The 15,549-nt window shown below is 42.5% G+C and overlaps 1 protein-coding gene across 5 annotated transcripts in view; it reads right to left on the minus strand.

The window, feature by feature from the left end:
• PCDH11X (protocadherin 11 X-linked) overlaps positions 1–15,549 on the minus strand; it is a 953,301-nt gene that overhangs the window by 728,609 nt on the left and 209,143 nt on the right. The window contains exons 4-5 of one of the 5 annotated variants that reach the window (XM_069985682.1): positions 15,298–15,387; positions 10,863–11,638 (exon numbers count right to left, since the gene is read on the minus strand). The exons of 3 other annotated variants lie outside the window; for them this stretch is intronic. In XM_069985682.1, the coding sequence (XP_069841783.1) occupies positions 15,316–15,387 (72 nt within the window). In that variant the 3' untranslated portion in view covers positions 10,863–11,638; positions 15,298–15,315. Of the gene's footprint in view, positions 1–10,862; positions 11,639–15,297; positions 15,388–15,549 lie in introns of those variants that run through there. One more of the 5 variants, XM_069985683.1, reaches the window with a different exon arrangement.

Genomic DNA, 15,549 nt, shown 5'->3' on the forward strand with positions numbered 1-15,549 from the left:
GTCGCTGACGGTAATAAATGAGCGGGGTGGCGGCGGGAGGTACGGGGTCTTGTGTATGTGCTGGGTGCACTGTACACATGGAAACATTGAACAATTTTTTATTTTTTTTAAATAAAATCTTAAAATCTTATTTTTGCATTATTATAGGGGCATCAATCTTGCTTTAGTAAATATGCTTTACAGCAAACCCCATGGACATTAGCAACAATGGACAGGAGTTATCCCATCAACATGTATAGGAAAAGTGAATGGGAATGCTTTTTGATTGTCACAGGGGGAGGCTGAGCTGTGGGCTTCATCTTTCATCTTCTCTATGTATCAGTGTCAGCTTTTACTGTAATGTTATATACATCACTTTCAAGCAACCTCCTCCTTATCATCACCGACAATAGGAGGAGGCATGATGGGAATTGTAGTTTTGCAACAGCTGAAGGCTGCGAGTTCTGCGAGTTTGTCTCCTGTAGTCTACAATTATTTTCCAATTTTCAGATTTTTAAAAATGAATTTTGTGTGCATTATTATAGGGGCATCAATCTTGCTTCAGTGATATTTTTTACAGCAAACCCCATGGACATAAGCAACAATGCACAGGAGCTATTTCATTAACATGTATAGGAAAAGTGAATGGGAAAGCTTTATGACCTTCACAGGGGGAGGCTGAACAATGAGCATCATCTATCTATCGGTGTCCCTTTTACTGTAATGCTATATAGATGATTTTCCAGCAGCCTCCTCCTTATCACGGACAATATAGGACAAGGACGGGAAACCTTTGGCCCTCCAGCTGCTACCAAACTACAATTCCCATCATGCCTGGACAGCATGAATTGTAGTTTTGCAACAGTTAGTGCCAAAGGTTCCTCATCCCTAGTATAGGAAGTCTTAACTTGGCTACAGACTTAAAGGTGAGCTTGGATTATTTTATAATGCAGATTGTGATTTTTTTTTTACATTTATTATTTTTTTTTTGGGGGGGAGAAATTATGTTTAACATAAAAGTTTGATTTAACCAATAGATCACCTGCTGTGTAGTTTCATGCCTCTCCTTAACAGCACACCGTGTGGTCACTCCTGGTATTACTAGTCAAATTTATCAAGATTTAGTAGAAATTTTTAGCATATTATATGTTTTTAATTTTGCAAACTGTTAAGAATTAGTATTTTTTTTTCTTTTGTAGAAGATTGTGAGTAAGTACCTGATAGGCAATCATTAAAAGGAGCCTTTCAAAAAGTCCATTCGCTGCCTATGCCGTGAAGCATCTAATGGTTATATTTGTACAATTGTATTACAGTTAAGTTCTGACTTATAAGATTTAAGCCAAATCTGAATGTTTTTCCAGATGCTTTTTGTCTTTTTTTTTATAGCTAATGCAAACGGTATTGTGCAATTTGCAACCGACCCTTTTTCTAAGTCATAAACAGACAAATAAAGGATCGTGCACTTAATATTACAGCCATAAAATCTGACTGAACCAGAATTACCAGCGGTTTTCCCATCGAGTTAAAGGGGTAGTGCGGCGGTAAACAATTATTCAAAGAATAACACACATTACAAAGTTATACAACTTTGTAATGTATGTTATGTCTGTGAATGGCCCCCTTCCCCGTGTCCCACCACCCCCACCCGTGTACCCGGAAGTGTGGTGCGCTATACATACCTGTCACGTGCCGACTCGTCTCCGATCTTCAGTCAGCAATGTCGTCTTCGGCCGAATCCCTCCGTCCGTCCTGAGTGCCGGCCGCCCTCTGCCGCGTCATTGGCAGCTCAACCACGATTGGCTGAGCATAACTGTGCTCAGCCAATCGCGGCTGAGCATCTGATGACGCTGAAGAGGGCGGCCGGCACTCAGGCCGCTCGGAGGCGACATCGCTGACTGAAGATCGGAGACGAGTCGGCACGTCCGGGTACACGGGTGGGGGTGGTGGGACACGGGGAAGGGGGCCATTCACAGACATAACATACATTACAAAGTTGTATAACTTTGTAATGTGTTATTCTGTGAATAATTGTTTACCACCGCACTACCCCTTTAAATCAAACTCCATATAAAAAAAAAAAATAATACATTTTTTAAAATCAGTATTTTCATGTTGGTCATTGACTTCTATGGGTAGACTACCGATGTGTCTGATGACCCTATATTCCCTCCATAGAAGTCAGCGGAGTCTAGAAGCAAAGTTTCATACAAGTCCATTGAAGCCTAAAACAGGGAGAATATAGATGATTGTAAATCAATATTATCAGACTCCAGTGACTTCTCATAGAGGAATACACATCAGTTCACATTTTGGGCAGTTTGTTCAGTTTTTTTTTTTTTTTTCAACAATTTGCTGAACTTAATTAAAAATGTTTTTGTGCAAACTTCTTATTTGCCATGGGTAAGATGTATGATACAGAATGGATTCACCCATCTCTAGTGGTCCCCCATGTTGTTACTCTGCCTAGATGTGTTTTCTTTACTGAACTTATATTTCATCCCATATAACAATTATATTAATAAAAAATCTTCCATATTTCTAATAAACAACAACAAAAAATTTGACACTAACAAATGTAAAAACAAATTCTAGTAAATGGCAACAAATGAGGTCACGTGCGCTGCAGCCGCCCCTATATCACCGAGACTGTAACATTGTAGTTACTAAAAGCTCCATAGTACGATGCACTAAGGGACGCGATAAACCCGACACTTTCATGTCCTTAACTACGAGAAAAGCACAAAAAAAAAAAATCATAAAATGAGTTCAGGGTCAAACAGGGTAAAACATGTAAAACATCGCAACAGCCAGATGTTCCATGTAAAACAATGAGACCGCAGGGGATAGGAGTTCACATCCAGAGCGGGCAGCGGGGGCTTTTATTAAGCCTCTGATTTATTAATTCTTCTTTGTTATATTATTTATTCTATTTGTTCTTCTATCCCCGGTGATTGGTTTTATGTATTTTTTTTTCATGTGCCGTCATTTTTTATTTTTTTTACTGTAGGAAACAGTTCTAGACAAATTTTCGAAAACAGTAAAACTTTCTATTTTGTTTGGGGAGGAAAAAAAAAGATAAAATATCTCATGAGTTGTTTTTTTTAATGACATTTATCAGCTATGTTCCCACAACGTCTTTCTCTGACCGTCTTGTGGATTCTATTATTTATTTATTTTTTTAACCATTAACAGCTTTTAGTATGTCTGCGTGTTAGGCCATTTCAAAAGTCTATGAAACAGCTACATTTGGAGGGGGGGGGGGGTGGTATTACTATTATGGCCCATGCATTTAGTTTGGTGAATCTTGAACTTTGAATACGAACCTTTAGTCTATGTTCACACAAAGTTTGTTTATCCAAATATACTGAAAACCCCAAATTACCTAATCTAAAGACCTGAATTCAACTTTAGAGGTACAGGCTAGGCTTGCATAATATTTTTCAATGGCTATAAATTTAGGCTCAAAACAACAGCCGTTGTTTATCAATGATGGTTCACTACTCAGGTCCAGGTTTAAAGTGACTCTGTACCCACAATCTGCCCCCCCCCCCTCAAAAAAACAAAAAAAAAAACACTTGTACCTTGGGATAGCTGCTTTTAATCAAAGATCTGCCCTGGGGTCCGTTCGGCAGGTGAGGCAATTATTGTCCTAAAAAACAACATTTAAACTTGCAGCCCCATGCCCAACGGACGTGGCCTAGAGTATCTGTGCCCTAACTTTGCACCACCTCTCCGTCCCTCCTCCCCACCCTCTTCATCATTAGGAATGCTCCAGGCAGATTGCCTCCTGTGGCAGCCCGGCACATGGGCTGGATCGTTAAGGACCTGTGCAATGTTCAGACAGAAGAAAATGTTCCAGTGGCATTCCTAATGATGAAGAGGGTGGGGAGGAGGGATGGAGGGGTGGTGAAGGTTAGGGCACAGATACTCCTGTTTGGCACAGGGCTGCAAGTTTAAAAGTTGTTTTTTCATGACAATTGGTTATTGGTTACATTTTAACGTACACAGAAATGTGGCCAACCATGTTTTTGTGCAAGCTAAAAAAAGAGAAAAAAACATCTGTTTTCAGGCGTTTTTAAAATTAAAATCGATAGAAAATCAAATCTAAACGTATGCACAACTGGATCTGTTTTTTTATCACTTTTTTTTCCCATAAAACGTAACGGTTTAATGATGGTCAGAAAATAAACAAAAATTACGTCTGCTGTTCGGAATATAATGGCCACAAATTAATGTCTTGAACATGATCAACGGCCGTTATTTTATACATTGTGTGAACAGAACGCTGCTGGTTCTATTGACTTCAATGGGAATAATAGAATATTGAAAACAACGGTTGTTAATTTATACATTGTGTGAACAGATAGACGTTGTTTCCATTGACTTTAACGGGAATAGATGACTGAAGACTATGATGTATTTTCCATGTTGACTCTTTTGACGGGAAAGACAACTGTGTATGGTTTTTTTTTAGGTATCTGCGTTTCTTGGTAGAAAACAGTTTTCGACCCATTATTGGAAGGAAAAAATCACTTCTTTTATCTTTTTCTAAATTTTATTTTCATTTTATCTTAAAGAGTAAAATAAAAATAGATCAAAGTATCTTCGATTTTTCTGCCTTTTTTCTTTTTTGTTTGATGCTATGATTTATCCACAAGGAGAGGAGGAGAAGTGAGTGGTGAGCGGAGCAGACTCCGGCTGACCTGTAGGGTGGAGAGGTGAATTCTCCGGGGCTCCGCGTCTTCTGGAGTCTCAGAGTAAAGTGACCCGTGATACCTGCGCACTGCCCGCAACGGATGGGAATGGAAAAGCTTTGACCTCAAACACTTCTTTACAGTAGGTTACTCTATTCTGAGGAGCGCTGGAGAAGGTTCTCAGGGAGGGTCTACCGGCTACGTCCTCCTTCATCTTCGCTCTGGATAAAAGTGACTGCACCATCATTCCTCCATCTCAAGAGAAGATGGAGACCGCACTTCCAAAAGAGTTCACACTTTATTTACACCAGATGCATCTGGTGTGAATAAAGTGTGAACTCTCTGGATATCCTATACGAACCTGGGTCCGGTTTGGTGAGACGTGCACCCGCATACTGCATTTTTTCTAGTGCTGCTGAACATATGTTTTTGGATTGATTCCTCCATCTCAGTTGTTACAGTCAGCTCTTCCACCATTTCCTCGGTCCTAAGAGTCTACTGCCTCAGGGTAACCTTTGATTCTGCTCTATCCCTTTTACCGCACATCCAGGCCCCGACCACCTCTTGCTTTGATGTTCTGGCCATTTCTGACTTGGACCTCTGCAACGTCCTCTCCTGCGGCTGTCCATCCAACACTCTTGCTGCCTTCCAATCTACCCTTAGGGTGCGTTCACACCTACAGGATCTGCAGCAGATTTGATGCTGTGTTCAGTTATTTAAATGAAATCTGCTGCAGATCCTGTAGGTGTGAACGCACCATTAAGGGGGTTATCCAGCGCTACAAAAACATGGCTGCTTTCTTCCAGAGACAGCACCAGAGACTCTTGTCTCCAGTTTGGGTGCAGGTTTTGTAACTCAGTTCTATTGAAGTAAATGGAGCTTAATTGCAAACCGCACCTGAACTGGAGACAAAAGTGGTGCTGTCTCTGGAAGAAAGTAGCCATGTTTTTTCAAGGGTACGTTCACATGTACTGGATGCACTGCGGATCCCTGCCCAGTTAACTCTATGGGCAGACAAACTCGCAGCAGGATGCACATCCCGCTGCGAGTTTGTCCGCAGCCCGCCCCGTTAACCCCCCGGGCACTGGAGCCTATACTTCACTTGGTCCCCGCTCCGGCTTGCTTCGGGGCTCCCGATGTCTTCACATCCCGCTCAGCCAATCAGTGTGCTGCGGCGGGGCAGCGCACTGGGTGGCCAAGCAGGACGTGTCGGGAACCCCCGAAGCAAGCCGTAGCGGAGACCTGGTGAAGTATAGGCTCCGGTGGCCGGGGGATTAACGGGCGGGCTGTGCATCCTGCTGCTAGTTTGTCTGCCCATAGAGTTTACTGGGCAGGGATCCGCAGCGGATCCAAGACGTGTGAACGTACCCTAAAGCATATCTATCTCTAAAATATATTTTTGACATGTCTTAGAGCCATGTGAAGAGTTTTTATTGGTTGGGGTCCAAGTATTTAGACCATGAAGGATGAGTAGAATAAGAGGACAGAGAAGTGTCCTGACGTGTGCTATTATTGTACTTGGTTCTTGTTCTATGTTATACACAGTATTCTTTTCATTTGATCACAGCGATCACGAATAATCAATGCCAACCTCCCTGCAGCACCTCCACAGGGGAACACAGGTATTACACAATTCTCATTCACATCTTCACTCTGAATAATAGAACAGTCAGGATGTCTAGAACATTAGGATAGGAGTTCCCCTTTAAGCTTTCTCTTGTACAGTGGATGAGATACAGACAGGCGTACACACGGGATTGCGGAGCTGTAAGGTTGCTGGTTGAGCTTTTGCCGGCCGGTAGATGTTACCTTACTTCACCGTTCCATTGGTTCAGGCAAATTGAATTATAAATAAGTAATATCCTTCCCGACACAAAGGTCACAATGTGATTAAATAATAAAGCAGTATAAAAGTCTGGGACGGGCGCAGCCTGCGAATATCACCCGGCTGGTTTCATTACTGACAGGATTCCAAGGACTGGCCGGATGGGATTCTCACTAATATAATAATAATAATAATAATAATAATAATAATAATAATAATTTGTTTTTTTTTTTGGGTTGAAATTAAGTTTCCAATATTAAATAACCCAAAGAACATGAAGTGTTAAATCCAGAGCAGGAAGTCGCTCCTCTATAGATTCATACACATGTAATGTACTGAGGTGTGAGGGGCAATGGGGGGCAATAACTGCCTGCGAGGGGGGCAATAACTGCCTGCGAGGGGATTCCTATGCAGGGGGATTCCTGTAAAGGGGAGATTCCTGGTAGGTGGGGGTTCCTATGAGGGGGATTCCTGTGAGGGAGGTATTCCTGTAAAGGCGAAGGATTGGGGGGGGGGGGGGGGGGGGGGTCTGTGAAGGGGATTATTTACCTCCAATGACTTTAGTGCACGTCACAGAGCATGCTCACTACACTCTGGGAAAGGAGCCCATGCACACCTTCGCTGAGTTTTCTTATGTCCAGGTGTCTGCTGTAAAGCAAGCCTTGGTTTACAGTGCAGACAAGATTGCCACCATAATCATTTAAAGGGACAGTGCCATCAGAAAATGACTTATTGCATAAATAATGTTTTTTATGTTTAACATATATTTTTTGAAATTTTGGTGACTTTTTTTCTAGTTTTTCATTTTTCTATCCATATTATAAAATAATTCTGATATCTTGCAGTTCTAAAACTAAGCTGAGACTTCCTGTTGTGTCTATAGTGATAAGAGGAGGTTGCTGTAATGTGATCTGTACAGCATTGCAGCGTCATGTGACACCAGTAGATAGAGGAGACAATAGCAGCTCCCTGTGGTGATAAGAGGAGGCTGCATTAAAGTGATCTGTACAACATTGCAGCGTCATGTGACACCAGCAGATAGAGGAGACAATAGCAGCTCCCTGTGGAATGACCTCTTCACAGGTCACAGAGCATGCTTAGTAATGACTCACATTCATCTCAAGGGGACAGACTCTGTCTATTGTTGTCTATGTCCATGAGGCTTGCTGTAAAGCATGTCACTAAATGCTGTTTACAGCCCGGGCAATATGGCGGCCCCCATTAGAATGTAAAAATAGTGATATAATAAAATTTACAGTCAGAAAATAGAAACAGATTCAAATAAAAGAACAAGTTTCAGTATCTGACTCTAATCAGTAAAAGAAAATTTAGGTGACAATTTCCCTTTAAAGTAACAAAAAAGCCAAAAACATATTAACCCCCCCCCCCCCCCCTCCAAAAAAAAAAAAGAAAAGTTATAGACACACACAGTGATTCCCCAGTGTTGTGGTGCTAGATGCCTGACCTGCACACTGACTTTTTTGTAATATTATTATTATAATGTGCAGAGTCTCAGTAATAACTTTCCCGCTTTGCTCCGCTTCCTCCAGGACGATTTATTTCACAGTCATTTTTTGGTTTTGATACAATGAATTATTTTCACACATTACAAAACTATTTCCTCCGTTTTGCTCTTTTTACACCATTGAGAACGATATGAGGGTGTGTGTCAGTCACGCCGGTGGTGACCTCATGGTGGCGCTCTCATCGCCTCCTTTACACCCATCTGTTACGGCAGCTATGAGTCGTTATATAAAGGTCACATGTACCTCATCCGCCATCTCCAGAGTCAGGGTATACACTCGGTTATTGAGCAATGATATTGACTTATGAAGTTCACGCTGCGTCCTCTTATGCCGCTTACTGCACCGTCACAATGATTATTGTCAATTTCCCGATGCTATCAGACCCCGGGCCGCGCACCGATTCATCTCATTGCTCCACTGCAGCCATGAGGAGATAAATCTTTAGCAAGGCTTTGACTTGGAAATTATTATAATTTTTTTTCCTCAGATATGGCGCACAATTACCATAAATAAGGTAAAGAACATATTACAAAAAGGGAAAATGTCCACCGATAAACTGAAACAGATTTAAAGTGGATCTGTCAAAGCTCTGGCGGAGGACGGCACGGTATACAGCGAGAGATGCCGAGCTCAGGGATATATAGCTTTCTAGGATTTTATTCTCTATTTATATACAAAAAGTTGTTTAAATGCTCTAAAATAGAAAGCCTGAGAGTCCAGCTGGCCACGCCCACAGAGTCACTGAGGGGCGTGGTCATCAGGACTCACAGGCTTTCTTTATGATTGTAGTGAAGAATTTATACACATTTTTATTATCAAAAACCTGAATGAAAGTATAAGAAGCTATATATCGCCGAGCTCGGCATCTCCCCCTCTATCTTATGCTGACAACAAAAAGGAGACTCAGTGAAAGTGCAATAAAGGAGTTCCATAGAAGGTGCACATTCATTGAGCTGAGTATTCTATGTGTTCACACATTTATGTCACAGTATATGTCACTTATGTGTTTACCCACAGCAGAACCACAGAGAACTCCTGTATAAACTTACATGAAAGGCCCCACACACTATAATTCACGATGACTATGCTATACTACAGGTGTATACTCTGTACCCCTCACATATTACATCATGCCTGATGAAGAAGGAATTGTGCCCTTGAAACACGTCGCATGTGAATAAAAGCCTAAATTTGTCAGAGAGGTGACAGGTGATGTTAGTGATGTCAGAGAGGTGACAGGTGATGCTAGTGATGTCAGAGTGGTGACAGGTGATGTTAGTGATGTCAGAGAGGTGACAGGTGATGTTAGTGATGTCAGAGTGGTGATAGGTGATGTAAGTGATGTCAGAGAGGTGACAGGTGATGTTAGTGATGTCAGAGAGGTCACAGGTGATGCTAGTGATGTCAGAGAGGTGACAGGTGATGTTAGTGATGTCAGAGAGGTGACAGGTGATGTTAGTGATATCAGAGAGGTGACAGGTGATGTTAGTGATATCAGAGAGGTGACAGGTGATGTTAGTGATGTCAGAGTGGTGACAGGTGATGTTAGTGATGTCAGAGTGGTGACAGGTGATGTAAGTGATGTCAGAGAGGTGACAGGTGATGTTAGTGATATCAGAGAGGTGACAGGTGATGTTAGTGATGTCACTTCTGTTATTGAGCTCCTGAGAGCCCCTTCCATGATGCACAGATATGGTTCAGGGTGCGGGTTCAGGGCTGGGCTGTTTAGCAGTAGCACACACACACACACACACACACACACACAAACACACACAGGGCATCACTTACTGCCCTTATTTGTTTGGCCAATCACAGCACAGCACCCAATCCTCTCTGCTATGCCATGACTTAGTGTTGGTGAAAGTGCACTGAACAGGCTGTATATTCATACAGTACATGACTATAGATGACATGTGTGAGTAGAAGGGGTTACTGATGGACAGACCTCACAAGGTGCTATGTGAGTGGAAAAAAGACATAGCAAGGAAGGGGTTACTGTAAGCACTGTACAGGTGCACCTGATAATGTTAATAACAAGCTAAAGGGAGGGGGAGTGCATGTAGGAATAGGAATTTGAAATTTACACATAGAAAAAGCTGAATGGAGCTTTGTTTCTAAAGACATGAGAGGGAAGCTTTGTTTTAACTTTAAGGTACAGTGTGGATCATCTTCAGCAGGCCGAGTGGCTCAGCTCAGGGTACACAGCCCGGGTGTTCTCAGCCTCTTTCTCCTTCTATCCTGCACATATTAAGCCCCATCCCCACTTACCGTGTTCTGTCCTGATCTAGCTGTTACTAGAGACAGAATCCTTCTTACAAAAGGCAGTGGACAGCAAAGCCTTTAGAGTTTGGATAGGAATTACAAGTGATTTCCATAGATGTTAGATATCACATAGGTGACCAAAGGGGGAAAACAGCTACTGAAGGTGAATGGGCAACTTTAGCATAAGACCCGGATTAAGTGCCACTAATACTCTACAACAGGGATGGGAAACCTTTGGGTTCGGCAATGTTCTCCAAACCCGAACTCTCGGCATTTGACTCCCGGTATCTGGAGACGTTAGATGACGCCCTACAGCTGCCAGGAAAACATGGATATAACCTATGGTCTATGGCTGTATCCAGGTTTTCCAAAACTCCTTAGGGCAGCATCCAACATTTCCAGATGCAAAAAGTCAAATGCTGAGAGTTCAGGTTTTGAGAACGTTGTCGAACCTTAAGAGTGCCCTACAACATTAGTAATTGCAAGAACAATGAACAATGTGAGAACATGTGTGTATGCGGTGTGTAATACCATCACAATAATACGCCAAATAATTAAAAAAAAAATTGCAGTCACTTTATTGAGCAATATATGTTAAAGGGGAACACCATATTCTTTTAAATACTCTTTTGGATTAGAAAAAAGAAATAACATGAAACTCTGAATTGAACCAGAATACAAATCTTCTCCTCTCGCTGGCGGAATATCGTGTATATATCTCTTTAAGAAAAACTATAGGGAACTCCGGCAAATTAGCAATCTGTTAAATGACACACACGTCTAGTAAATGTACATTATAGCAAAGAGATCCTTAAAAAGTCTGTGTAGAAAGAATGTTACATTCTTTGTGTTGTTTCTTTTTACATTGATGCATATTGTTTTATTGCTCCCTAATTCAATATTAACAACCAGATTATATAAATAAAAAATAAATAAAAAGATAAAAGCCAAGAAGCAAAGAAAAAAGGAAAAAAAAAAAAAGATATATATTTGTACAAGCAATATCTGAAAACAATTCACTATTTTATTTATAACCATCCCTCCAAGTGAGCGATGGGTAGGCGGAGTCCTTCCATAGTTCTACCTTGGGTTTTTGATGACTACAGTATGACACAAAGTTTGTTGTTGTCCTTGAAGGGTGGGTACATAGACGACGTCTTGCCCTGGATACCTTTGTTATGGGTGCTGGAATGGGTTCGTCTCCACATCCAAATTAAAGTCTTCGTCGCTCAGATTCGGGAGAACGGTTTTTTTCTCGTGCTGTTTCCATATTCCACGTTTGCTGGTTAAACCTCATTGTGTACGCAAACGATCTCAGTACATGACCTCAGATGCGGGGGACGTTCTCAGAGCTGGCAAATAGAGAAACAGCATGAGAAAAAGTTCTTCCCGAACCATTTCACCAAACACTACATGGTCATTATCATCATCATCATCATCATCACAAACTTATCATTTTTACCAAATTCTATATGGTCAATAAGTCACTTTTACCCAGCGAGATGGTCAACGCGGTCATGGAGTCCGTTCATTGTGATCAGTAGTCATGGATATCCAGTCAGTTCACCTTGATAAGGTCATTGAGATAGTTTGGACAATGCTACACACTCATTGACTCAGTTCATCATAGTAATAAGTCATTTTTAGTGTTGAGCGTCTGTGCCGAACTGTTTGAGTCTGACAACGTTCTCCGAACCCGACAGATCGGCATTTGGTTCTCAGCAGCTGGAGAAGCTGGATGCCAATGGCTGTATCAATGACTTTCTAGCTGCCGGAAGTCAAATGCCGTGCTCTCAGATTCAGGCAGCGTTGCCGAACTCCAACGGTTTGGAAACTCCGCTCAACACTGGTCATTTTACCAAAGAGTAGATGGTCGTTCACCACAGTCATGGTCCCTAGGTCATTCAGTTCACCATCATGAAATCATTGTTATAAACGATAGCTGTCAAAACCTAGCTGTTTTACTAAACTTTCTTATTAAACCACTCATTGCATCATAAGCGAGTCAACTGACCAACACTCTCACGAAAATCCCAATTATATGGGGAAATCTTTAGAGGAACAGGCTGACACTGTGTTATAGGGACAAAGATCAGCCGACAAATGAGCAAACATTCATTGGCTGATTGGGTTGCTCTGAATCACTGAAAGAATTCTTCCAGTGTTATAGGGGATGTGTGGCTGTGCAGGAAAGGGCTGTGCAAACAATCCAGGGATTGTTCGTATGGCCCAGTCACAAGACTGGTCGAGCCTTGGATATGGCTCTGTAATTAAGCGCCAGTCACAGAGGTTGGCACTATTTTGGTAATTCACTTGGACCATCTAATAGAACCCTAAGTCAGGGGTGGGGGACCTTCGGCCCCTTAGCTGTTGCAAAACTACAATTCCCAATTTCCAGGTGGACGACCAAAGGGCCGAAGGTTCCTCATCCTTGCCCTAAGTCATCGAGTCAGTTCACAGATCAATATATAGAAACTAACTCATGTAGCTAACTCCTAATCCCAGATTATCCCAGGGAGTACTTGTCTTATCTCTTATGGGTACTAACCTACAGGCCTTGCTTTAAATAGCCAACACAAATCATTGGGGGTACAGTCACATCATTTATTTGAGTGGGAGGTCTTTGGCTCAAAGATTATGATAAAATCCCTAAACTGTGGCTAAACATTGAGTTTGGCTTCAATATATATCATGAGTCCGGAAACAGAGTCACGTTAGGAGCTGCATCCGGCCATGACGGCAACCAAGTCCATCTGGGATGGATTTCTTGCAACTATCAGGTCTTCCAGCTTCCTGCAGGTCATAACGTGACCCCCTGAGATTCGGGCAGCACGTCCCGTGTCACAGTCGCTGGGTAGCCCTAGTCTTAGTCACTGAGTTAGTTGAGCAAAAATAAATAGTTATTGACTCATTCTACCCAGTCCTTAGGTCCGGTGTCCACTAGCCTGGCCTATGGATACTGCATAGTCCAGGTACACAGAGAGGGTTTCATAGGCCTTATATCAGATTATTAGTTGAGTGCTCATATTCCTGATCCTAGTCTACACAAGCAGGGGAGAAAGTCAGTGCCAGGCAGCTCTGGTGGTGGCTAGTTTCCCTGAGGACAAAAGGATCAGTCATGCTGAAAACCAACCTGCTGACCCTTCTGTCTTCCAATATCTGCTTTTGGGAGATTGTCAGACGGCCATAAGACCATGTTGGGAGACTGTCAGAATCCTGCCAAAAGGGAAACTAACAGCAGATGAGAAGTCTCTACCCTGCTATGTCCCTATAGGGCCGGGGACAATTAGAATAATAAAAAGTTGTATTAATATGTAAATTAGGTAGTTTGGTGCACTGGGGGCGGGACTACATCCCTCTGATCCACCCCACCAGCCCACCCCTCCTCAGGAATATTCATCTGGCGCTCCGCAGTGAGGAGCGCTGGAGAGGTCTGTATACTCATGAAGAGGGGCAGGCAGCAGGACAGATTGGTGCCGGGTAAGCCAACCAATAGTTAGGTAAAGATAGACAAGTCTAAAGGTGTGCCAAATATATCAACCCCCCTGAGGCGATGTCGTCAGCCAGGAGCACCCTTACACTGCCTGCTCTAAGTTTACATTAAAGATTGGTTAGGATTTGTACATAGTGTTGAGCTGAGTTGCCGAAATGTTCAGGTTTGGCCACATTCTCTGGACCCAAATGCCCAGAATTTGACTCCCGGCATCTGGGGAAGTTGGATGCTGCCCAAGGAAGTCCTGGAAAACAGAGACACTACCATAGCCCATTGGCTATATCCGTGTTTTCCAGGACTCCCCAGCAGGGCAGATTCTAATTTCCATGAGTCAAATTCTGAGCTTTTGGGTTCAGAGAACATTGTTGAGCTTCCTAGGACGATATCCAACTGCTCTGAGAGTCAAACTTTTAGGATAGGAAAACGTTGACGAATCTGAAGACTTCGGCAGCTCTGCTCAACACAAACTGGATTCTATGGCCAAACTCAATGTTCCTTCCACTGGACTCTCAAGCCACATATCAAGATGCAACCACCTACAGTCATATGATACCTACACAAAGTCATGACCTGCACAAAGGAAACTCTCTGGTTATCCATACACTTTAGTCAAAAGTTGTCCAAACTTGCTGGTTTGGCCAACTCTCTAATGTGTATGACGGCCCCCCGACTCTCCCTCCACAGATGATGTTGGGTGACAGAAGGGTCGGCCGTGGAGTATTTTAACTGCCTGACCCTCTTATTCTATGAGATAAGCCGCCACCAAAGCTGTTTCTGTCTGGCAGTGGCTTACCCCTATAGTCTTATTTCACAAAACTTCAGCTGTGCCGCACATGTGTAGAGAGAGAGTGGAAGATAGTGGCCGTCAACCAATGACTATTCCGCCATTATCTGTATCTGCTGAATGCGTGTCCATTCAGTCACTAAGCCCCCCAATACACATGCATGCTGGGAATAGTGAAGAGGCCACCATACACATTAGATTATCAGCAGGATTGGCCACCATTAAAGGGGTACTCTGAAATTTTTTCCTTCAAATGAACTGGTTTTAGAAATCTATATAGATTGTAATTTACTTTTATGCAAAATCTTGTCTTCCAATACTTATCAGCTGCTGTATGTCCTGCAGGAAGTGGTGTATTCTCTCCAGTCTGACACAGTGGTCTCTGCTGCCACCTCTGTCCATGTCAGGAACTGTCCAGATCAGTAGAAAATCCCCATAAAAACCTCTCCTGCTCTGGACAGTTCCTGACATGGACAGAGGTGGCAGCAGAGACCACTGTGTCAGACTGAAAAGAATACATCACTTCCAGCAGGACATACAGCAGCTGATAAGTACTGGAAATATTTAAATATAAGTAAATTACCAGTTGATTTGAAAGAAAAGGAAAAAGTATCCCTTTAATCTAAAGTGTATGATATCACAGATTCATGACTAGGAATTAATGACGGACGGGCCTCTATGTGATGAAAAGTAAATGAGTAAAGTAAATTTTTCTAAGGATATGGAGCACTCACCAAGACAGCAAACAGTGATCAAGACACTGCTGTGGGCTGCCCAACATTAACTGATGCTGCATTGTCAAGTATCCAGTGAAAGCGGAGGGGCTGAAATAAAGGGAAGAGATGAAGGTGAAGCACAGGTCAGAAATACACAATTCATGGCCGCCAGTGGTCTCCCACCCAGGACTACAAGCATGCTGGGAGTTGTAGTCTCCATACAGGTTGAAGACCACCACGGCCGTATATACTAGCAGAACAGGTTATATT

The sequence above is a fragment of the Dendropsophus ebraccatus genome, chromosome 10 (genome assembly GCF_027789765.1).
Source record: "Dendropsophus ebraccatus isolate aDenEbr1 chromosome 10, aDenEbr1.pat, whole genome shotgun sequence".
Lineage (NCBI taxonomy): Eukaryota > Metazoa > Chordata > Amphibia > Anura > Hylidae > Dendropsophus > Dendropsophus ebraccatus.